Below are 24,997 nucleotides of genomic sequence, written 5' to 3' on the forward strand. Positions count from 1 at the left end.
AGAAAAGAATATGTGTTAAAATTATACTCTTAACTTATATAGAGAATATACACATAAAATATAAACATGAATATGAAAACCATCAGCTTAAAACCATCTCTTCGTTCCATAACCATCTTCCAGGTGTTAGGCCATCTCGCTCCATGCAGGTGGAAGGCTGGTGTTCTGGGGAAGGTCCTCCAGTTGGAGCCCACATATGAGAACCCTCTGAACAGCTCCTGGTCCATTGAGCTCAGTGGTGTTATCTGAGCCTCTGCTGCTTCCATCTCCTCGATGTTACATCCTCGGGAGCTGTGTACAATGGTGGGCTACAGGAAGAAGAGACAAATAAACATCCATGTACTAAAATCTGATTTCAAATTCATAAAAGCTAAAAGTGTTAGAAAAAAGTAAGATGTGACATGTATCTATGGATCCGCTGATAGCACAGACTAGTGTAGTGTGGTTCTGCTCAGTGGCCTCTCTATAAAGGGTGCGGGGTGTGCGGTGCATATATTGTAGGCTGCAAAGTCTACTGGGGCCCAAACCATACCAGGGCCAAAACTAGGATTTTTTTCACCAGTGGGAAGGCAGTAATTTGGCCCCTCCCCCCCAAAAAAACAACAAAGAAGACATTTTTTTATGTGCAATGCATGTGCACTCCTGAAAAGGGTGTGTGGTTTCATGTATTACATTACGCAACACAGTAATGCCCACAACACATTATACCACAGTAATGTCCCTTACAACACATGCCACACTAATGCCCCTTACACATTATGCCACAGTAATGCCCCTTAGACAGTAGGCCACAGTAATGCCCCTTACACATTATGCCATAATAATGCCCTCTTACACATTATGCCACAGTAATACCCTTTACACTTTAACCCACCATAATGCACCTTACACATTTATGTCCCCCTTCCTTCCCCGAAGCCTCTCACCTTGTTCCCAGGATTTGAAGCCCCTCTACCTAAAATTTGGAGCTGCATGCCGCATTAGCAAGCTTGCTTTCCAGCTAAGGATTTGGGGCCTTATGCCTGCATTGGCAGGCAACCGTCCACAGTCCTTGAGAGACAGACACCACCATCATTCTAATGTGACACCGGTCACGGGCCAATCAGAACTTGCAGACCGGCAGCCACTGCTGATTTGCAGCTGGTCCACGAGCTCTGATTGGCGCTACATGAGAATGATTGCAGCTCTGTGTCTCTGCAGGGCAGCGGGCGGCTGCCTGCCAGTCCCGGCATGTGGCTCCAAACCCACACTAACAGCCAGGTGCCTAGGCCCACGCTCAGCAGCCTGTTCTCAGTGCCCCCAAGACCAGCGTCACTGGCATGTGCCCCCCTAGTAGCTGCCCTGACCATACACCCTGCACCCATGTTCAATACTTAGCTCTCCGGAGTTCCATGTTGGCAGTGGCTGGACTCAGTATAATAATGTACATGAAATCACTTACTACATATGGGTGCAATGTGATTGCAGTTATTTCACTAGCTAAATAAAGCAGGTAATGCCACAGTGATCACCATCTGGATAGGCTGAGCGATGTCCTCTCATCATAAAATGATAGTTGACCTTCATCTTTTTATTATATTTGTAAATGACCCTTATTATCTTTAAATGCATTAATTGTGCAAAACTGCTTTTTTTCCTATACTTACTGGGTCAGGGACATGTGGTGGTGGGAGTCTAAGGGCTTCCAGCGAGACCCAATCCATACGCTGGAACAAAGGATGCTGGCGGATGTTTCCGGTGACTCCCAAACGCCTGGATGGATTTTTACACAGGAGCTGCTTAATGATGTCTTTAGCCACAGCTTCTGCCTCGTGGAACCGTCTGGGATGGAAGCGACGGGTTCCGGTAATCATTTCATTAATGATGACACCAAATGAATACCAATCCACTCCAGCGTTGTACTCCTCTCCTGCCAGCATCTACCATAAGAGAGATATTATAGCACATTGTTACTCTATCATTATCTACTATACGCCATGTGTCTGTGTCTCATTGGCACTAGTTCTTTGCTATTATCATCCCACCTCTGTCAGTAGGTAACACTTTGGGCAGCATTCTATTAGCTGAGTCTTTGCCGCAAATTGCTTGAAGTGGCTAAAACCGTCACAACCGTGACTAGGAATGGTCATATAGGGCTTTCTATTGATGGTCACCTTCCATGGTGCCATCGATGATAACCATCGATGGTGCAAAACAAAACATCTATGGAAAACCATTGATGGTTTGCACCACTTGATGGCCACTGCTGCCTAGTAAATAGTGGGTCGCGGGCCAATATAAAACGTGAGGTGGGACTTAGCAGACTTCCAGGGGGCGCAGCTAAGCTCCTTGTCTCTCTGTAGAAGAAAAAAACATTGAGCTCCATTGGCTCTCTGCAATCGATAGCAAAACCGTCGCTCATCAGTAGTAAACCTTTAATGCTTGTTAAATATCGATGGTCGATGGCCATCCTTAGCCGTGACTTCCACGGACAGAACTCACAGTGAATCTGCCACTCAGTGATGTCAGGGCCGCAACTAGGGGGGGGCTAGAGGTGCACATGCACCGGGTGCCGGAATGCAGGGGTGAAAAAGGGATGACTCACAGTGGCTTGGGGGCTGGAGAGTCAGAAAACGGCCATCCAAAAATGGCCGCCGCCTCGGAGGAGGCAGATGCTAGAGGTCCTTACTGGACCTCTAGTGTCTGTTAGGCCAGAGCAAGTGCCAGGAGAAGATGCTGAAAGCTGCATCTTCTCCCATGAAACCCCCTGGCAACGAGCATAAACCCCATGGCAATGAGCATGTAACCCCTGGCAACGAGCATAAACCCCATGGCAACGAGCATAAACCCCATAGCAATGAGCATAAACCCCCTGGCAACGAACCTGAAACCCCCTGGCAAAGAGCATGAAACCCCCTGGCAACGAGCATGGAACCCCCTGGCAATGAGCAAAAACCCCTGACAACAAGCAGGTAATTTTAAAGTAATTAGAAGCCTTTCTGTGGGGTATAAAATGGTGTCGGGCAAATATGTAAGTGGCACTTTGGTAATAGGCATTATAGTGTGTGGCATAATGTGTAATGCGCATTATTGTGTGTGGAATAATGTAAGTCACTATACCAGGGACGTTTGACTAGTGCACTGCCTTATGGAGGAGCAAGGACAAAATCCAGGTATGGGAAGGGAGGGGGCGCAAAAGTACTACCTTGCACCGGGTGACAGATATCCTAGTTTCGGCCCTGGTGATGTCAATAGGGAAGTGTGAGCAGTGTCATTGTGCAGGGACCTTGGTATGGCACTGTCTCTGTCCCAGGCTCCTGTATTTGGCTTGCAGGGTGCCTGGTCACTACAAACACACACCCTGCAGCCTGTAGAGCTGCCTGGAGTGTCGTAACACCATGAAGTCACATATTCAGGGGCGGGGCTGGCACAGGGTGCCACAGAGTACTTCCCCAGCACTGCTGTCATACATGCTTGCTCCTGGGTAGGCAGGTGAGTGACGCTCTTATTAAGAGTACAATAAAGGTGTGATGGCACAGCTATGAACAGATGGAAGCCAGAATTATTATTTGGGGTAGGTCAGGGACATGTGCACATTCACTGATGATGATGATCACCAGCACTAGCGAACCCACTTGTCAATGAATGATGGCGAATGCACCACTTATGCTGACAGGACATATAGGGCCTGATTTTGAATTGGACGCAATGCCGATGGTCGCAAAGTTGGGCAATGTTTTGCTACTGCGCTTACCCGAAAATCCTTAAAACTCCTACGGTGCAAGTGTTACGCAGTGTGTGCGCACAAAGACACTGATGAGCCGCACACCATCAGACATGTCTAGGAGAAGTGCTTGGCATTCCTGGGTAGTGACTGGGAGGTGGCTAAACAGATGCACAGAGATGGTCTGTCTTATGGGTGTGTCAGTAACGTGTTTGTGTACATGGGTGCTCAATCACTCACAGTGAGGCCATACTTGTATAATCTGCACCTGCCATAGGGCTGGTATAAGTTTCAATGGTGTGACCGATGGTGGTGACTACAGATGCACCAGGCAGTATTACAGCATCTATATATGCCCATAGTGACGTCTCAGTCCTTGCACACACAGATGTACACCAGGGAAGGGCTGTGTAGTGGCATTACATAGTATCACATATGGGTGATCACCAAAGACACAGTCACGTCTGCTCCCACCTCTGACTTAGGCCCATAATGATTTATTTGTGTGTGGTGTAACCATTTTTTTCTCCATATGGAGAGTTTTTTTCTATGTTTTAGAAAAGATTTTTACATTTTATGCCTAAAAGTGATGTATACACTGTATTTTGCAGTCAAAACAAATGGCAAAAAACATTGATTAATAATGTAATAAGTGTATGTGACATCTGCCAGGCGTAAGCCGGAACATATGCTGCTGATAGTAATAATATATTATACCCTTCACCTCTGGTGCCATATATCCAGGGGTTCCAGCGTAGGCTGTGGCTGTCTGGTCACCAAAGATGTTATCGATTGCCAGGCCGAAATCAGCAATTTTCAGATGACCAGACTCTGCCATCAGGATGTTATCTGGCTTTAGGTCTCTAAAAAGAAAGATTTATAATAAATGAGAACTGTTTTGTCTAGTGAGAAATATATACTGTACATGAATTACCAGTAGTATTACAGGAGTCACATTTTGCAGACAGCGCCACCTAGTGATTACAGTGATTTCAGTTCTTACTTTAAGCGTAATAAGAAAGTGCACATCACTGTGACCTAATTATGTATGAAATTTGAATTATTAGTATAATTACCGATGGATGACACCCTTAGAGTGCAGGTGTTGTACACCACATGTGATCTCAGCTGCGTAGAACCTTAAAGAGAGGAAATGACTGTAACTTGTTGACATTAGAAAAAGGTAGAAAACCTGATATCCCCACTTACCTCCTCATGTCATAACACTGCCCCTGTCACATGACACCCTGTTATCACTGACACATTCTCACAACTATGCCCCCACATGATCAGCACATTGACATATATGCAAGACATTCCATGATCTAATAGGCCATATGTTAGCAGGGCTATCAGGGACAATGGCGGGACCAGGTGATATATAGGGGGTGTGGTCAAATCCCCCTTCAAAAAATTAGTGGAAAATACTATGTGCACCTGTAAAGGGGGGTGTTTATCCCCCTCGACAGCTGGCCCAGGCACCCTACCAAGCCCCTCAAACAAGTCCAGGCCCCGGTAATTAGTATCTGCTCCCCCTTCTCTCTGTGCCCCTGCATGTTATTCTATCCATACTCACATTCCACATAAAGACCAAATTAAGGTGATCAGACCGTACCTTAATGAAAAGATTACATTGAACATTTGCCATTCCCTGGAGAGGATGGCTCAGGTGTATGGGATGGGGGCATGTACATTAAAGTCTGCATTTTATTTAAGTCTAACTCCTTTTAATGCAGATGTAATGCAGCTCAAAACTGAGTATTATCTTAAACAAGGTCTATTGATAAGGACAAGGTACCCCAGTAATGTTAGCTGCTGGGCTATCTAGCATCCCAGCTTTGGGTAAATGTGTAGGGGTAGGAAATATTAAGGGGAACTTAGAAAAGGAGTACAACCCTTATACTGTCCCTATCTCTGCACACCCTGTTACAGTTCATTTCAGTACATGTCTGTTGTATTTGAGGTGCTTACGTTGCACTGGTGATGTCCAAGCGGCCTTTCCTCTGCAGGAACTGGTATAAGTCCCCGCCACTCGCGTATTCCAGACCCAGAAATAGATGGTTCTGTTTGATTGGACACACACAATAGTCATATAATACATTTTATTAGGAGAACATGGCAACAACTCCAAGTGAGCGTACTGGCTCATAGTAACATTATTACCCAAGAAGAGATGAATCCTGTATTTATGTTAAATGTGTAAATATAAATAAAGAATCCCAACTAATGATTCTTGTCTAATAAGAAATACACTGTACCGTGGTCTGGTAGGCAAGGTGACCATGGATGAGGAAGGCACTACCAGACGCAACCTCTAGCACCCTGCGCTCCACAAACACCAGCTCCGGGTCCTTCAATAGCAGATTTCTCTTCTTGATGACCTTCACTGCCAGTCGCTGACCAGTCAGAGAGTCCTCAGCCAGCAGGACCTACAGGTGATAGAGGCATACACACACAATCATATTTCTACTTACATTTTATTACCTTCATACGCATCCAGGTAGCTCCATATCTTTAGAGGTTAGCGGTATATTGTATTTCCAGTGTCATTAAAGTTAAAAAAAAATTCATTTTTAGATATTATTTGATTCTATAACAGAGTAGACTGTGGATGATGTTTCTGTAAATGACAATGGTAATACGCAGTCAGCCAGCACAGGAGTAAGGCCTACCGGCTACTTTCCTGGAATGAGACTCCAGAATATTCCCAGATTAATGATGTGACTGAGGGGAATAGTGCTATTAAGTCCTGCCCCCACTGCAGGGCCGGATTAAGGGGGGGGTGACAGGGGCGGTCGTCCCTGGGCCCCACACACGGAGGGGCCCCACACAGGATCAGTGTTACCCTGCCGAGAACAGGTGTCCAGTGACAGTGCCGCTGCATACAGCTCAGAGCGGCTCCCGAGTCTTCTTCTCACCGGCGCCACATGACACATTACGTCCGTGACGCCGATTGGAGGACCAGGCAGCAATTCTGCCGGGAGGAGGTCACGCCCGCACACCGTCACTCAGATAAGTCAGTGGCAGAGTCTTTGGGGGTAGGAGGGCTGAAGGCTTAGGGGGAAGCTCCGTGTGGCTTGAAGGGCCCCCCGCAATTTATGGGGCCCCCACAAGCCTTAATCTGGCCCTGCCCCACTGCTTTATGGTGATGCTTAATGACGTACATGGAGTGACAATGATAATATATTCATGATGCCTCCTTTACTACAATGTCTGAGTCAGACAGTTGTTACCTGAGTTATGTAACCACAGTCACATGACTTACCTTCCCAAAGCTGCCCTGGCCCAGTAGATGGCAGAAGGACAGCCTCTTGATGTTTGTAGAGACTGTTTCTCCAGGAGCAGCTTCCTGAACACCACTTCCTCCTTATAGGTATAAAAAAGTGAACAATGTAACATTTACTATTCAGAGTTAGGGCTCTATAATCATTAGTTTTACTAAAATTAAGTGAAAAAGGGTGTTTTCACACCCTTTTCACATTATTTTAGTTTCACCTAAAGTTACTACAGGGCATTTGGAGTAGTATTCGTAAAATTCTACTCCAACCCCTACATATCACTTATTTTTAGTAATCAGATCGCATTTCCCATAATTGGAATGGGAAATGCGATCTGTGTGCAAGTTACTAAAAATAAATTGTGAAAAATATACTTGGGGAGGCCCTGTGATAATAACGCCACCTGGAGGTGGCGTTACCCAGGGTCTCCCCCGGTTACCGGACTCCAGCTCTAACATGCAGAGCAGAGCCCGGAGTCGGCCCCAGTGATCAGCTATGTGGTCTAAACAGACCACACGCTGATACACTGCAAAAAAAAAAAGGTAAAAAAAAATGTACTTACCTGAGACCGGTGTTCAGGGCTCCAGTGATGTCCTCCCTCCAGTCAGCTGGTCTCCCTTACTGCACTGTGGCCCGGTCATCAGGTGACCGGGTCCCAGTGCAGTATGGGATGTCAGCTGACCAGAGTAATATCACACTACAATCTGCATTCCCAATGCAGATTGTAGTAAATAGAGCCCTTAGAGGCACATATAAAATGCATGTACATTATTGTATTGTATTACACCATTATGTAACTGTAATGCAGTCAGAATACTGTTGTGTACAGAGAGAGCACATAAACTCAGCCATACAGAGGAAAGTGGGTTATAAATTGCTACTGTTGGAAAAATGGTCAGGGATGGGCTGTGGAGGGGTATTTGCACCTCAGGTTGGTGTCAAATTGCATCACCTTGTGCCGGTCAGTTGCTTAATATTATTTATATAATAGCTGGATGGGCTGACCATCAGTGTATCTGGGATATCCTCAGTGGGCCCCATTGCTTAACCATTTAATTGGCTAATATTTTCCAAAAATGACCCCAAAATTGTTGATTTTTTTTAAATGATCAAATTATGTAAATAACTATTTACACCTGATTTGGTAAAACGCAGTTAATAAATATGTAGATTATTAATGACATTATATTGAATAAGGGTAATAGTTCTTACTTACATAATTTGATTATCTAATAAATCAATAATTTTTGGAACAATTTAGAAGAAGAGTTTTATACAGGTAAAAAAACTTTATAGTGATATATAGTGTGTGTGTGTATATATATATATATATATGTATATATATATATAATTTTCATAACTGTATAAAACATAATTTTACTTACACTTATCAGCCCTGTAAAAAGCCAGCAGCAGTGAGTGGGCAATCCTGCGGGGCTGGCCAGGTGAGCAGTGCATGTAAACAGGCCCGGACTGGGCTGCCGGGGATTCGGGGAAATCCCCGGTGGGCCCCGATGATTTGTGGCCACGCCCTCTATTTCAGGAAGGCGTGGCCTAGCCCCTGTAACCTGTACCCTTTCACATGAGGTGGCCGGCTTCTTCTCACACCACACATTCCGTAAAAGGAATCAGCGGTGACGCCACGAGGGAGGAGTTTACCACAGGCTCCTCGCTACTGTAGACGCTCACTTCAAAAGATCTGCTGTGCTTGTGACTGTCCTGGCTGGGGGGGTGGTGTTGATGCGATTGGGCAGGCAGCGGGCTGTACATTAACAAACTGTTGAACAGCAGCAGCTGCACTACGCTGATCCAGCGCTGTGGTGATGTCATCGGGGGCGGGGCTGAGAGGAGTGGGCTGACCTCAAGTGAAAGAGAGCAGCTGCTGCACATTACACTAATTCCAGCGTGGCGTCAGCGGGGGGAGGAGCCCAGACACAGAGACAGAGGAGCCTGGAAAAGAACATGGATCCATCGAGCCTCATCATCTGCACCCGGCAGCCTGAATAGATAACAAGCCTATAAGGTTAGTGATTATGGGAATAAAGAATGGACTCAGGAGAAAATATTTGATTTTAAATGTATTTGGCTAGTTACAAAAATAAAAAGGCAGTGACTGCCTTAACAGTCTGTCCCCTCTCATCCAGCCTGCCCCCCTCTCATCCAGCCTGCCCCCCTCTCATCTAGTCTTCTCCCTCTCATTCCAGCCTGACCCCTCTCATCCAGTCTACCCCTCTCATTCCAGCCTGCCCCCTCTCATTCCAGTCTACCCCTCTCATTCCAGCCTGTCCCCTCTCAGTCCAGCCTGCCCCCTCTCATTCCAGTCTACCCCTCTCATTCCAGCCTGCCCCCTCTCATTCCAGTTTAGCCCTCTCATTCCAGCCTGCCCCCTCTCATACCAGCCTGCCCCCTCTCATTCAGTCTGCCCCCTCTCATTCAGTCTGCCCCCTCTACTTGTGCAACACATCCTCACTACTTCATTAGTCCACTCCCACTCTTCATCCAGCAGTACCCACTTGGTAAAATATACATTACAGCTAGCACTGTCCTGTGTATATTTTAAAGTATGTTCCATGTTAATGGGAGGCACCGACAACACGTTAAAATTGTGTGCTGTAAATGTGCACTTGCAGGGGGACCCAGAGAACAGGGTCTGTGCTCTCTGTGTCCTTCTCTTATACTGGGTACACACCTAGTGATGTGTACCTGGACAAAATATATATCATACCGCAGATAATAAACTATGCAGGACGGCCGACCAGACGATATCGCATGTGACCACAGGAGCGCGCAGATAGTACGTACACCCTGGACGATCCAGCTAATATGTTGTTCTGATTCGGCCAGAAACAACATATCGGGCCAACATCGTCCTAGTGTGTACCCAGCCTAAATCTGGCTCTTGGTCTGTAGATATCGTAGGTAAACGGCTCTTATTTATTTGCACATTAATAACAATAAATAGATGATTGTGATAAGATTATTTTCTAGAAATATGAAGGGCCATCTGAAGCATGACTGCAACTTAGGGGCGTCTTAAGAGAGGAGGGGGCCCGTGTACACTCCCCAGGCAGGGCCCCCTCCTCTCTACCCGGTGGCCGGCAGCCGACTGATGCGGCTGGCCAGCCACCGGAGCATTAGTAGACTCCGGGCACTAGAATGTGCCCAGAGTCTACTGCGCATGCGCAGAATGCCAAAAAAATGGCAGCTGCGCCCATTTTCCGGCGTTCTGTGCATGTGCAGTAGACTGCGAGCACACTCCAGTGCCCGGAGTCTACTAATGCTCCGGTGGCTGGTCAGCCGCATCAGTTGGCGGTGTTCTGAGCAGTGTTCTGAGCAGCGCTGACACCAGACGCAGGACCACGGACAGGTGAGTTTAAAATAATATGGGTGCAAGGTTTGCAGGGCCCCCCTGGACCCTTTATAGATACGTCACTGCTGCAACTGTATAAAAATATCTTACAGAATACACACTCTTATCAGTGAAACTGAAGGGGTTGGGGCCGTTACAGTGCCTAGAAGTTAAGAGGCCTCTGGAAAAGTTGCTATCCCGAAGCCCACCCCCAAAGTCGCCACTACCCCTGTGTCTTCATCATTACTTTGTGACCTGACTGTGACAATACTGTTCTGCCCATGCACAATGTGTATCCCCACACTGTTGGGGATAGAGATAAGAGGAATTATGTAATCAAAATAAGTGCTGAACGCATTATGTCAGAGCTTGTGCGTGTATGTTAGACCTAACATGCAGGTGGCCTGATTCAGCGTTTTACGCTATGCTTATGTTTTCGCCAATGCAGTGATTTTTTTTTGCAACTGTTCATGCGTCTTAGTGGTACTGTTCATGCGTCTTAGTGGTACTGTTCATGCGTCTGTGTGGTACTGTTTATGCGTCTGTGTGGTACTGTTCATACGTCTGAGTGGTACGTCTGAGTGGTTCATGTGTCGGAATGGTACTGTTCATGCGTCTGAGTGGCACTGTGCATGCGTTTGAGTGGTACTGTTTATGCGTCTGTGTGGTACTGTTCATACGTCTGAGTGGTTCATGTGTCGGAATGGTACTGTTCATGCGTCTGAGTGGCACTGTGCATGCGTTTGAGTGGTACTGTTTATGCGTCTGTGTGGTACTGTTCATACGTCTGAGTGATAAGTCTGAGTGGTTCATGTGTCGGAATGGTACTGTTCATGCGTCTGAGTGGCACAGTGCATGCGTTTCAGTGGTACTGTTCATACGTCTGAGTGGTACGTCTGAGTGGTTCGTGTGTCGGAATGGTACAGTTCATGCGTCTGAGTGGCACTGTGCATGCGTTTGAGTGGTACTGTTTATGCGTCTGTGTGGTACTGTTCATACGTCTGAGTGGTACGTCTGAGTGGTTCATGTGTCGGAATGGTACTGTTCATGCGTCTGAGTGGCACAGTGCATGCGTTTGAGTGGTACTGTTTATGCGTCTGTGTGGTACTGTTCATACATCTGAGTGGTACGTCTGAGTGGTTCATGTGTCGGAATGGTACTGTTCATGCGTCTGAGTGGCACAGTGCATGCGTTTGAGTGGTACTGTTTATGCGTCTGTGTGGTACTGTTCATACGTCTGAGTGGTACGTCTGAGTGGTTCATGTGTCGGAATGGTACTGTTCATGCGTCTGAGTGGCACTGTGAATGCGGCGCACACGGTGAGTATTTATCTGCAATGTGAGTGACAGGCAGGAAGCTTTTGGGGGAGGCAACGTGTAGTGTCAGATAAAAACGAAGGCGTGTCTTGACCATTTCAGGGGCATCACCATAGACTTACTGGACTGGAGGAGTCGATGTTTGAATGATCTGCGTCCGATATGTGTACGTAGTTGAAGACAGACTGCCATGACTCAATTGGGCTTCTTAGTACAAGTCCCAGCCACTGTTGCATTAGCATATCTACAGCTACAAAAATTGCAGCAGCAATAGCGTACAATTCTGAATCAGGTACCTGGTGCGAACTCGCCTATATACAGTAGGATCCAGATTTCAGTAAAAAAAAGAAATACAAAATGCTTCCTTGCTCCTATACTGCTCAAACCAGTGAGTCTCTTCTACAAGCTCCTGACCAAGTTATAAATTGAGGGGCGGGGGAGACTGTCAGAGAAAGTTGCAGAAAAAGGTTGAAAAATATGGAGATGGGGGGGCTTATGTTATAGGTTGTGAAGTGCACCTGCTTCGGAAACTCCTGCGAGTTTTCCCGTATTATAAAAGCGGCAATCATTTTAAGTGCACAACCAGCTTGGTTTTGCCTTTAAAAGGATTGCCGCTTTAAAAATATGGGAAGACTTGTAGGAGAAGAGAAAGGGAGACACTGGAGAGAGGAGGAGGGAGAATAAAAGGAAAGACAGAGGGGACAAAAAGCCAGAAACCACCTTTAATTTCTTTATATTTGTGACTCAACAATTTATAGAGATATTATGCTGTTATGTTGCACAGAATGGACACGTAATAAGAGGAAACGGATGCCTTCATTTCAGTTCATGTAATGTGCTAGTGGCAGGGAAAATATATTGTAAGCTCTACTAGGTTAGGAACTGATGTGTCTAAATTATGATACTCATTGAAATATTAAAAATGAGCAGTCCAAATAGTTGACCAGGACCATGTATTGTGTTGCAGCGGATAAAAAGGCCAGAAATCAAGGGACTACATTTTTATTTTTGAGCTCCCGTCAAAGGCCATAATGTTGTAAAGGAAGAATAGTGAAAACAGAGAAAGGTAGAACAGTCCAGACAGGCTCAGGTCTGCCCACCGGGTTACCACCGGGTCCTATCGCATATGGGTAGGGTCAGACTAACACAGAGATGTACAAAGGAAATCCTGTGTGGGACTGACACTCTCGTTTATTCATCAGGTTGCAGATAATTTATACATTGTCACTCTGTTAGATAGTTAGGTACCTGGTGGAGCAGGAACATGGATGTATATGGGTGCTTGGTTTATTTCTATTGAAATGATGCCAAGATTCGCCTTCCTACCAAACTAACATTTAAAATATAGCATTTTGCAGACTATGAATGAAGTTCTAAAAACAACACATTCATCCTAGTAGTAATAACTTCAATTGTTAAACCATTGTATAATGACATGTGTTTGGCCTTTACTAATGCAGTTTTTATTGAGTTTTAGACACTGGCTGGTGTATACGATGGTCTCCTGTAATATATAGTGTGTTAATGTGCTATATATAGACAGGATCACCAGCACAAGCTTTATTATTATACATATGTAACATTATACAGCTTTCCCAGGACTATGGTATATTTACTCTAGTGCATAATCTGGTACATTGTCATGCATGCACTATCAGTATTTATTATATATATTTATAAAGGGGCCCTAGACCTTGCACTGTAGTATTCATGTTGTCTGCAGGCTTTGTCCTTTCTAATGTTTGGCCAAGGCTCTGAAGTGATTGGCCACACCCCCTGCAGTGGCTGGCCATACCCGATAAGGTTGGGCCCCTACCACTGCATTCCCTGGTGGGCCCTTAATGCCCCAGTCCGACACTGCATGTAAATGGGGAGAGACGAGAATACACAGCATCCCTGAGCCCCTTGAGCTCAGGCTGCAGGAAGACTTTTTAAAGCAGGGGACTGAGCTATTTTATTATTATTTTGTGGGTTAGTAATTTAATGTTATTGGATAGAGGACTTGGCTATTTATTAGTGTGGAGTTATTATTTAATGTAATGGGGATGTGGGCTGGGCTATTAATTTATTGGTGTGGTGGGGTAATCATTTAGCAGTGGATGGGAACTGTTTATTTAATGATGAGGGATATTAATATAATAGTGGCATCTTGGCAATGTCTATTAATTTAAGGTGGGGATGAGGGTTATTTATTTAATATTGATGTTATTATGGGCTTTATAGGATGGAAGGTATATTTATTTATTGGGGATGGCTACATGGGATCAACAGTGGTTATGTTTATTATGTTGATCCCAGAATGGGAGATATGAAATGATTGAGCAGTGAGCGCTGTATACCGTGATCACTCGCACCGCCGGTATTCTGTGCTGACTGCCCCAAGTCCTGACAATGCGCCTGTGCTGCTGCGCAGTGTGTAACTTCCCGTATCCCCATACAACTGCATGCCTGAAAACTCTCTGTAACCCTGGTTGTCTCTAGAATATGTGTTATTTATTAATGGCAATGTGAAGGCACAATTGTCCCGTGGGCTATATTGCACTTTATACATTATATTGTGTAGGAATAATGTACTATAACTGTGAGGGAGGAGTGCTAGTCCCTTATTTTGCCAGGGGCCATCGCCATATAAACTGTAGGTGGAGCCAGGGGTGTAACTAGGTATTTGAAGACCCCATAGCAAAAGTTTGAGAAGGCCCCTATGTAGCACCCAATGGAAGTGTAGGACTGGCCCACAGGGGTACAGTGGAAACCCCTGGTGAGCCCCACTGCCCAAGGGCCTACCCTCTTCTCTAGTGCTCAGGTTCCAAACTGTACACTTAGCATTCCTGCTAGGAAGGCTGGAAGGCAAAAAGCGCCCTGCCCTCCAGAAGGAGGGCAAAAAGCGCCCTGCCCTAACAGCCTGCGGGAGCCGCCTTCACCCGAGGGTCGCAGTGTCCCGCGGGTGAAGAAATGTGCGGTGACCCGGTCACCCCCGGAGAATATAGACGCCGGGCTCACTGTCCTTAGGGCTTGGGGGCTGCCCGGCGTGTCCGTAAGTTTACTATATAGATTCTTTAAGGGACCCAGACCATGCACTCTTAATGGTTAGCCAAGCCTCTGTGGAGGCTGGCCACAACCCCAAATATGGGCCCCTATCACTGCATTCCCCCGGTGGGCCCTTCATGCTCCAGTCCGAGACTCCCCAATGGTAAAAAATATAACACATATAACTTTGACAAGGTAGATCAGCCCCCATCAGCACTGGGCCCTAAAGCAGGTGTACCCCTTGCACCTATTGTAGTTAGTAGGGATTAGCACAAGATGAGAAGTCAAGGCTAAAGCAACATGCAGGGCCGGCACGAGGCATGCTCAACCATTGCAGTCGAACAGGGGCGCCACCCCATTGAGGGCATACCCCTTCCAACCTTCCGGATTTTCAGCGGGACAGTCCCGTTTTTTGGGCACTGCCCTGCTGTTCCACCCGCGGGCCGAAGTGTCCCACTGTTGGTCGGCAGGTTGGACACTCCCACCGCCGCAGCTGTGCCAACCCCATAGAAAAGTAATGGACAATTCAGTGCAGGAAGAGGGCTGGGGGCAGCCCAGCTACTGAAGGAGTGCTGGGCTTGCCCCCAGCCTGATGTTAAATGGGAGACGTGCCATACAGGCATGTCCCCAATTAGCGTCACTTAGGGGGCATGGTCTACGATAATTAGGCCACGCCTCCTCTTTGGGCACTCACGACTTCACTGAGTGCAGGGTGAGGGGCATCGTATTCCCTCTCCACACAGGGCGTGACTCCTCCTAGAGCCGGCCCTGGTAACATGCAATAGTATGTGGAGTTGCAGCAACTCAAGGGGGAGCATATTACAGTAAACAGACCTAAATACATAAAAAACGCTATAAAGTATTCAGTTATACCCCATGTATTTCATTAATGTAGAGGTCAGATTGTATGCTGTGCTCCATTTTGTTATGGCTAAAGAGTATTGTCATTTAAAATACTCCCTGGAACTACAGTGAAACATCTTACAATGGAATTGTTTCCTCTATGAGTAACAAGTAGATATAGCTTATTAGGAGCATCTCCACATAATTGTGGTCTATGCAGGGATTGTGCATATGTGTAAATACACCTGTATATTCAGGTGGATCTTTTGCACCAGGGAAAGGGCTGATGCAAGTGAGAACTGAAAATAATGACAGCTATGAAGCCAAGCATACAGATTGTAGCAGTCCAGTCACAAGGATGCATACAACTCAGCGTGTGGGTGATATCTGTATTTAGGGCCTGATTCATTACAGATCACTATTGTGATCGCAGCTGCGATTATGCATGCAGTTCTGCTGTGAAATATGCTAATGTTTGTAACCACTCAGCCAGCATAGAGATGCCCACTACCGCTTTCTCACATCCATAATACCTCTCAGTCCTGCGTATAAATCGGTAACAATGAGTAACATCAGCCCCTCTAACAGAATTACAGCAGGTCTGACCTGTCCCAGGAATTGAAACAAACAGATCTCATGTGCATAATTACTAATTATATATAAATACATTTGTAATCAAATTTTGCAATTGATAGAGGTTTTTAGCATAATCATGGCCAGGGTTATGGGCCTACCCACCATATCCAGGTAACTTCTTTAGGGTAGGTCCCTAACATACTAGGGGTCAAATCCAGAGCGTAGGACACCCCCAAACTAGCCCAGCTAAGCCGTCCTAGGGCACCGCCATAATAGGAAAAGTGAAGTCTCAAAGAAATAGTTAAGAGCAGCCACAGCTGCATATATATATATATATATTCAGGGTGTGCAGTCCAGGAATCTTTCCTATATACTGAATCTTTCCTGTCTCAGGAATTGCAGGTTCCGTTGCATGCAGTGAGTACTCAGGCTGCATATGTCGTCACAGTAGCTAATGTATGCACACCCATGTAATGGCGTTCAAACGGACAGGCACGCCTGGGTTTCCCTACCACTCCCTCGTCACCACACCCAAACACTGACATCCCATCACTCACTCTGCGATGGCTTTCTATCTGCGTGTGTAAATGCAATGCTAACCTTCACATGCGCATTGCGGTGCATACGCATGCGCAGTATGCACCATTGACCGATATGCGTATGCAGTTGCAATTGCGATCCATGCTGTTTCAGGCCCTTAGTTCCATATATGCAATGCTGGAGCTATTATGGCCAATTCGCATTGCACTCTGCATTTAAAAAACCCAGACACATGATCATTACCCAGCTGCATGCAGTCAGCTGTTATCATGCTTGTAATTAACCAGTTTATTTAAGGTGGTAAAAGATTATGGTTTTACAGATGCAGCAAAGTTTGTTGCAGCAAACAGAATGTATTATGCTATTTATTCATATAACCCGGGTTACTGACAGCTTAACTCAGGCCCTCCAACGCATACTTGTCTACTCTCCCGGAACTCTCCCGATAATCGGGTGCTGCTCCTGGCACCCCGCAAGACTAGGCAAGTCCCCCGGAATGGCCTCCGGCACCTCGCAAACCCGAAAAAGTGGGCGGTCCAGGGGTGCGATGACGCGATTCACGCTGAATCTCGTCATCGTAGCCCCGCCCCCTGCTTTATAATGCCAGTAATATTGGCATTCTAAAGCAGGGGGTGGGGCCACTATGATGCGATCATGTCGGAACACCCCCGCTCCACCTACCTGAACCGCCCCCACCCTCCCTGCTGGATGGACCTGGCAGTCCCCTCCCAAAGCCCCCTGCAGAAAAGTCGGTAAGTATGCTCCAACGTGACCATTCCATTAGGAATAAAATGCTCTGCTCCTGGACTTCCCTCTTAATTTATGATTGCAGACACCTGTGCTGAAACACCTGTCTCATCAATTACCTAGTTCAGCACAGGTGACTGCAATCATACATTAGGCTGCACTAAATCCTGCCCCATATGTAAATAACTGGATAAAACCACATACTCTTCAGCAGTAAACATATACCTATTGTAGTCAGCTGTAAGGTGCCCATGCAGGAGAGCACAATCTCTTTCTCATAGTAACTATGCCTGCTGCCCCTTTACATTAAGCATCCTATTTCCATAGCCATGTAACAGCACTGGGTGTGGTTATCATCATCTAGTCCCCTATGCCCGATATCCCCTAACAATGCATGATAAAAGGGAAATGCTGCATTTTCCATCTAGAAGGAGTAATCACCCCCTCCCTCGGACACATAGTGATTGCATTATGGCTGGTGGGGCAATTTAAGGCTTGGTGGTGCTAGGCAGCTGCAGAGGTAAGAGGACTGCAGATGAATAACATAGGGATAAATCACATACCTACAGTATAACCTAAGGCCATCAGGCTGAGGGGGAGGATATACAGATTAGGGGGACATGACAGCAGAAAAGAAGCTACAGAAGGTCACTAAGGGTATATCTTCAGTTGAGCCATGGGCAGGTCCGCCAACAGAAATCTTGGGGCCTGGTACACTGATATCTCTGGGGCCCCCCTTGACCACACATATCTCCCCTGCATTTGCCAAAACATAAGTTAAGGCCCCCATACATCAGAGATCGATTGCAGCAATCGTGCAATTTGCAATCGATTGTGTATAAAAATCTTTCCCTTTTTCAATCGATTGCGGCATCTCTGCAATCAGCAATCGATTGAAAAAGGGAAAGATTTTTATACACAATCGATTGCAAATTGCACGATTGCTGCAATCAATCTCTGATGTATGGGGGCCTTTACAGCTATACATTGAACAGAGATACCCCCATACATATTACAGAGACAATCAGCCTTTGTCACCCCTGTATTGCCACATAATGCCAACACCACTACTGCAAGTCATGTGTTGCAGAAGTAACCACATTATCATCTATAACTTGCCCAGGACACCACGATAGACAGATAGATAGATAGATAGATAGATAGATAGATAGATAGATAGATAGATAGATAGATATGAGATAGAGAGATAGATATGATAGATAGATAGATAGATAGATAGATAGATAGATAGATAGATAGATGTGACATAGATAGAGAGATAAATATGATATAGGAGACATAGATAAATAGATGAGGCAGATATGATAGATAGATAGATGCATACCTCCCAACATTCTAACTTAGCTAGGTGTCTATGGAAAATAGCCTCGCAACTTCCCCCGTTATCGTCACTTTGGGGGACGTGCTTGGGGAGAGCGGTTTGTGGTCTCCCCAACTTCCCCCCCACCGTGGGACACTACGGCCCGCGGGTGGGACAGCGGGACAGTCCCAGAAAAACGGGATGTCCCGCATTCGGTTGGGAGGTATGTAGATGTGATATAGATAGATAGATATGAGATAGATAGATAAATATGAGTTAGATAGATAGATCGATAGATACTGTAGATAGATAAATATGAGATAGATAGAGTAGTTACTGTAGATAGATAGCTATGAGATAGACAGATAGATATTATATAGATAGATTTGAGATAGATAGATATTAGATAGATAGTTATGAGATAGATAGATAGATATGAGATAGATAGATAGATATGAGATAGATAGATAGATAGATAGATATGAGATAGATAGATATGAGATAGATGAGATAGATAGACCATTTTAAAGCCACCCTCTGCTTACACCCATTTTTTATATTATATATATTTGGCAGTAGCAGCACAGCGTTTTTGTTTTAAATAATATCCCATAATATTCTATATGTAAATCCAATGCAAAACTAATTAAATTACCGCATCTCACAGTTAGTGCGTGTTTCAGTCAGCTGCTGCGCTGCCATTCAGTGACTGTCAGATGCTATGGACTGGTTGGGACTGCCAGCCAGGGAGGGTCAGGTGTCATAGATAAGTGTCATAGATAGGATTCTGTAGTGTGGGGGGACTGGAGTGGTGGTGCTGCAGGGCTGCATATGGACAGTGCATATGGATTAGTTTTGCATTGGACACCATTACTGGGGGGATAGCTACTACTGGGGGCACCATTACTGGGAGGGGGGCTACTACTACTGGGGACATCATTACTGGGGGGGGCTACTACTGGGGGCACAATTACTGGGGGGGGGCATGTACTGGGGGCACAATTACTGGGGGGAGCTACTACTACTGGGGACACCATTACTGGGGGGGAGCCACTACTACTGGGGACACCATTACTGGGGGGGAGCCACTACTACTGGGGACACCATTACTGGGGGGGACCTACTACTACTTGGGGCACCATTACTGGGGGGGAGCTACAACTACTGGGGGCACCATTGCTGGGTGGGAGCTACTAATACCGGGGACACCATTACTGGGGGGGAGCTACTACTTGGTGCACCATTACCGAGGGGGCTACTACTGGGGGTACTGCATCGGGAGGGGGAACCTCTACTGGGGACTACTACTAGGGGGAAACTACTACTAGGGGACCACTACAGGGGGCACTAAATAGGGAAAACCACTACAGGGGGCCCTGTACAGGGGGGATCGCTGGGGGGGGCCTGCATAAGGGGGACCACTACTGGGGCCACTGAATAAGGGAAACTAATAAGGGGCTGCATAAGGGGGACCACTACTAGGGGCATTGCATACTGGGTGTACTGTATAAGGGGAACTAATGGGGGGGTGCTTAAGGGGGACCACTACTGGGGGTACTGTAAAAGGGGTACTACTATGGACCTGCATAAGAGGGACCACAACTGGGGACATTGTATACTGGGGTTACTGTATAAGGGGCACTACTGGGGTTAAGGTGCATATGGAAAGGAATGGTCAGAGTGACGATAAAAGGGTGTGTCATGTTGACACGCCCCATTTTAAGTGACCACGCCCATTTTCCCGCCATTTTTAGCCTTCCCGGTGCTTCTCTGGCTTGAATACATACTGCTTATCTTCCCAACATGCTCCTCCGTCTCCAAATTGGAGTTTCTATAGAGGAGTGTATAAAGAGGCGCAATATGAAAAAGCTCAGGGATGGGCTATATATAGATATATATGCATTTTTTACAAATCTGTGTCATTATACTGCTGGGAACGGCTACAGGGACTGATTGTACAAGATCCCTCTATCCTGGTTGTTTTCAGGCTGAAAGAAGGATTTTTCTTCATATGACACTATTCTGAGATGACATTATATAAAATAAGCGTCTACACCTTTATTTAATGTTTTGATGCTTGATGAGTTGCAAAAATGTTAAAGAACTGTAGGGAGCAATGGCTTCCGCTCTACAGTGTGATACTGTGCGAGCTGATATTAATGGAGAAGATAATTGCGTTATCTTCTCTGGTAACACTTTGCTGTATAGTGGGAATAGTACTGAAAAATGTGGTAACACTCATATCCGCATTGTTTAGTAGAAATGTGTTTGCTGAATAGAGCCCCAACTGTGATATTTTTAGGAAAAGCAACAGAGATCATTATCTGCGTAAAAAAAGACTAATAACAGTCAGTCCCAGGTAGTCCCTTGAACAGCAAAGTAAATTTTTTGTATTTATTAATGCATATGTTTATCCATATAAATTAAGGTTGTTTATTGATTAATACACATTTCATCACTGTAGTTCTTTTTCATAGAATATATGAAACTCTTTTTCTTTATATACTACACTTTAGCATTAAGCAAGTTCTCGTTGGAATTACCACAACCCCACTAACGGCAGTATATTACCTCACTACTGGTTGGCCTTACCCCTAAGTGGGACCCATGATTACATTCCCTTTAGGGGCAGTAGATGTAGTCTTGGACCATGCTAACATGAGCAAACAGTTAGATACCCAAGAGATGGAAAATAACAGATAAAGAAGACTTATAGCCAAATGAAACACATATTTCTAATTATATTCATAATTTCAGCTGCAAATCCTAATATTGTTATACTGCATGTGATGGCCATAAATGATTACCTCAGATAATATTGAATAATTACTTCATAAAGGTTATCATATTTACCACCAGGCAAAAGGTACATAATTTGTTGGATGTGTGATTCTCATAGGAAATGGGTGTGGTAATTGTGGATAATGGGAGTGGTCTAAACTGTCCAGATTGTTTTTGTTGTTTTCTTGTAAGGTTTGTATTATTCCAAGTCTACTGGTTGTCATGTCTTATATATTGATACGGCATACCTGCTCGTTCCTGTCTCCTTCTAGAGTCACCATAGCGAATTAACTCCCCAGATGTTTTCCTTCTCTTCCTGTCTGCAATCATTCCACTGTCTATGCCAATTTCTTCTATCTGATCCTCTCTCTTCCTCCTCTTATCACTCTTTTGGTTGGTATAATCCATAGAAAAAAATTCCTGGCTCCCATCATCAGAGCTGTTTTCCACATGCAGGCACTTCTTCCTTCCTTTCGTGCGAGACTCGGTGGAAATCCTCTTTCTGGCCTTCTTGATGGCCCAAAACTCCTCCAAACTGTCAGATATCTTTCTTTTCTTCAAAGCCATCATCTTCTTTCTTCTCTTGTAGATAGAAAACTCCTCATCCTCTGAGCTCCTGGCTTCCTCCAGATGTGACGCCATCCTGCCGACAGTCCAACTGTCTCTGACTCCCAACTGCCACTCAGAGTTTTGAAAGTAAACAGCAGCAGGTGATCATGTGACAGCAGCATGACAGCTGATGATGGCACCAGCTATGCTTTACCAGACAGCCCACCACCATAGATGATGCCCATCTCATGTAGCTAACTTGTAGCTGATACTGTTACTTCTCCTATTACAATCAATTGATGTTGACAAATGCTTGAAGTTACAAATCAGGGTCATTAAAAAAAACATTAATTCATATACATTTTTGAACTTGGAAGAGGGCCTCTGTGGCATCACTGACAAATCTCCTTGCTGGACTGACGCAGATGGTGTTTCGCTTGTATCTTTTATCATGGATGCTGTTTCATGCTGATTAACTATAGAAGGCTAGCTTGTATAGTAAGGAATTTAACCTTTCAGACCTAGAAATTTTATAAATTATAGAGGCTTAAGTAGAAATACGTATCAGCAACAGCATGACGCACAGTCACAGTGTCCTCTTTAGGGCCATATTCAATTTGAAGAGAAAAGTCCGAGGTCGGACTTTTCGCCATCATCGCCGTTTTTTGGAGGGAGAAAGTATTGGGCGCGTGCCCGCTTATCCCCATATTCAATTTGGATCCGGCGAAAACTGGACCCGGCGGAAAGGTAAGTATCGAAAAGTGCTGTTTGTTTTTGGGGAAATCATGCTGTCAACCCCCAAAAGATGTTCTAACATGGGGGATCACTTTGGGTACTCCCGATTTGGCCTGCTGAAGATAGTCGGGGTTTTTACATAGCCGTGGCAGGTGCATAAATGCGCCTGTGAAGAACTAGTGAAGAATAGCACTTAGCTTTTTTTGGAGAGTAAAAATAACAATGCCTAGTAAATTTGGGGCACATGAAAATGGGTACAAGCATATTTTTAAGTCCCTAAAGTTATTTTTTAAAATTCTTCAAAAATGCACCTGCCGCTACCAGCCGCATTCTAGAAAATGCACCTGCCGCTACCAGCCGCATACATGGGAAACCCCCCTGAATCATTTTCAGTAGTTTAAAACTTTTTCCCCAATATTTTTTTTTTTGCCCCCAAAATGAAAGTATATTTTTTGGGGTGTCCTGAGGATTTCTTAAAAATGTTTTTTGACACAGATGACTTTTAGGGGACATTAAAAAGGCTGCAGGCTATTTTCTTTTATTCTGCACCCCAAAACCCCAATTCTGCACGTTTTTCACCATGTATTACATGGAGAAAACATATACCCATTTTTTTTACAAAGACTTTTCGCACCAGCGAAAAGTCTTTGAAATTGAATATTGGGATAATTGAAACAGACGAAAATGACGTCATCAGCGATAAATTATCGCCGATGACAGACTTTTCACCTCATATTGAATATGACCCATAGTTGTTGGTGGTGGTGGAGTTTTAGAACTATTCTGCTGGCTGCACCTGAAAAACTCTTGAACACAAAGGGTTACCCGGCAGTCATTTCTCATCCCAAGGGTCTTTTTCCTCTAATATTGATGACAACAGTTATTTTGTAAATAGCCTATACAGTAGTTATTATATTGCTCATAAACATTTGACCTTCAGTTACCAGTGGTGAACGCAGGGTGGTGCTTATGAACACCCAAAACTGTAAGACCCGAGAGCGGGTATCATATTATTAAGCCCTGGACCAATATGATGTGATTCCTTTCCTGCTAGGGAGAGGAGCCTAATGACATGGTGCCTGGACCTGTCTTCATCTACAACCCACAGCTGCTGCAAGGTATGTGTGTGTGTGTGTAATGCATATGCATGTTTGTGTTTAGATATATATGTGTGTATGTGTAATACACTGTACACATGTGTGTATACACATATGTATGTTTGTATATATATATATATGTCTGTGTATGAATATATATATATATATATGTGTGTATATATATATTATATATATATATATATATATAACCATATGTGTGTGTGTATGTATAATATATACTGTACATGTATGTGGGTATATATGTCTGTGTATGAATATTTATATGTATGTGTGTATGTATACAGTATATATATATATATATATATATATATATGTGTGTAAACTGTGTATGGAACAGCCCAATTCAGGAGCAGACCTACTTATTAGAAAAGACCACTCTTCTCTGTATTCTGAAAACGTCATCTGTACCAATATAAATAATAGCATCGGGGTCTATGCCACAGAAATTAGTTTGATAAGTGAAACTGATTTAAGCGACTAGAGTGTCTTATGTATAATGGCGTTTTATAACCCACTGGGTCAAGAATGAAGTGCAGTAGTGTTCATCTATATATATGTGCATAAATCTTGTAGCAAAGTGTAGTAAAGTGCTTTGTGAAAAAAGTGCAGTGTGTGCAAAGTGTGCTACTAAAGTGCTGAAATAAACCAATAATTTAACCATTTAAAATGACCCCATCAAAATGGGGATGGTAAAGTGCTTCATAAATACCAAAATATATACCTGTGATATGAACAGAGGCCCTGATTCAGAGCCAGACACTCTGACAGAGCGCTCGCTCTGAATCAGGGCTGGCCTTCTTGTTTTTTAGAGCGGCCTCCTTGCCGCTCGCATCGCTGTGGGTCACTTGTGATGTCAGTGGAGCCGGCCCCAGATGGTAGGCGTTCCCCCCGGCCCGCCCTCCAAAGGGGGCGTGCTGTCACTCAACATCGACAGCATGCCCCCTTTGGTACGAGACCCGGAGCGACGGTGTGCGCATGCACACTGGGCCACCATTGACCTGCTTGCGAGCGCTCAGCACTCGCGAGCGGGTCTGAATCAGGCCCAGAGTGCAATAAAGATATATATAGCAATTTATTTATACATGAGCAAAAATCCAAAACACAGCCTAGCAAT

General features: G+C 45.0%; 1 protein-coding gene across 1 annotated transcript; it reads right to left on the minus strand.

The window, feature by feature from the left end:
* Nucleotides 1-29: 29 nt before the first annotated feature.
* LOC148521960 (protein kinase C delta type-like) lies at nt 30-22,123 on the minus strand. Its single transcript, XM_088474325.1, has 8 exons — nt 21,730-22,123; nt 6,969-7,069; nt 5,962-6,132; nt 5,675-5,766; nt 4,780-4,842; nt 4,428-4,566; nt 1,653-1,919; nt 30-308 (listed from the first exon to the last, which is right to left on the minus strand). The coding sequence occupies exons 1-8, from the start codon at nt 22,121-22,123 to the stop codon at nt 30-32; spliced, it is 1,506 nt and encodes a 501-aa protein (XP_088330451.1).
* Nucleotides 22,124-24,997: the final 2,874 nt, after the last annotated feature.

Source organism: Taudactylus pleione, unplaced genomic scaffold (genome assembly GCF_031769625.1).
Source record: "Taudactylus pleione unplaced genomic scaffold, aTauple2 ptg000154l, whole genome shotgun sequence".
In the NCBI taxonomy this organism is placed as follows: domain Eukaryota; kingdom Metazoa; phylum Chordata; class Amphibia; order Anura; family Myobatrachidae; genus Taudactylus; species Taudactylus pleione.

What these genes read in the sequence shown, in the direction of transcription:
- LOC148521960 (XM_088474325.1), bottom strand. Translation starts at nt 22,123, where the DNA reads ATGGCGTCACATCTGGAGGAAGCCAGGAGCTCAGAGGATGAGGAGTTT. An exon ending in AAGGAGACAGGAACGAGCAG is followed by an intron (nt 7,070 to 21,729) that starts GTATGCCGTATC and finishes TATACCTATAAG; the next exon opens with GAGGAAGTGGTGTTCAGGAA. An exon ending in CTGGATATATGGCACCAGAG is followed by an intron (nt 1,920 to 4,427) that starts GTGAAGGGTATA and finishes CTCTTATGGTAG; the next exon opens with ATGCTGGCAGGAGAGGAGTA.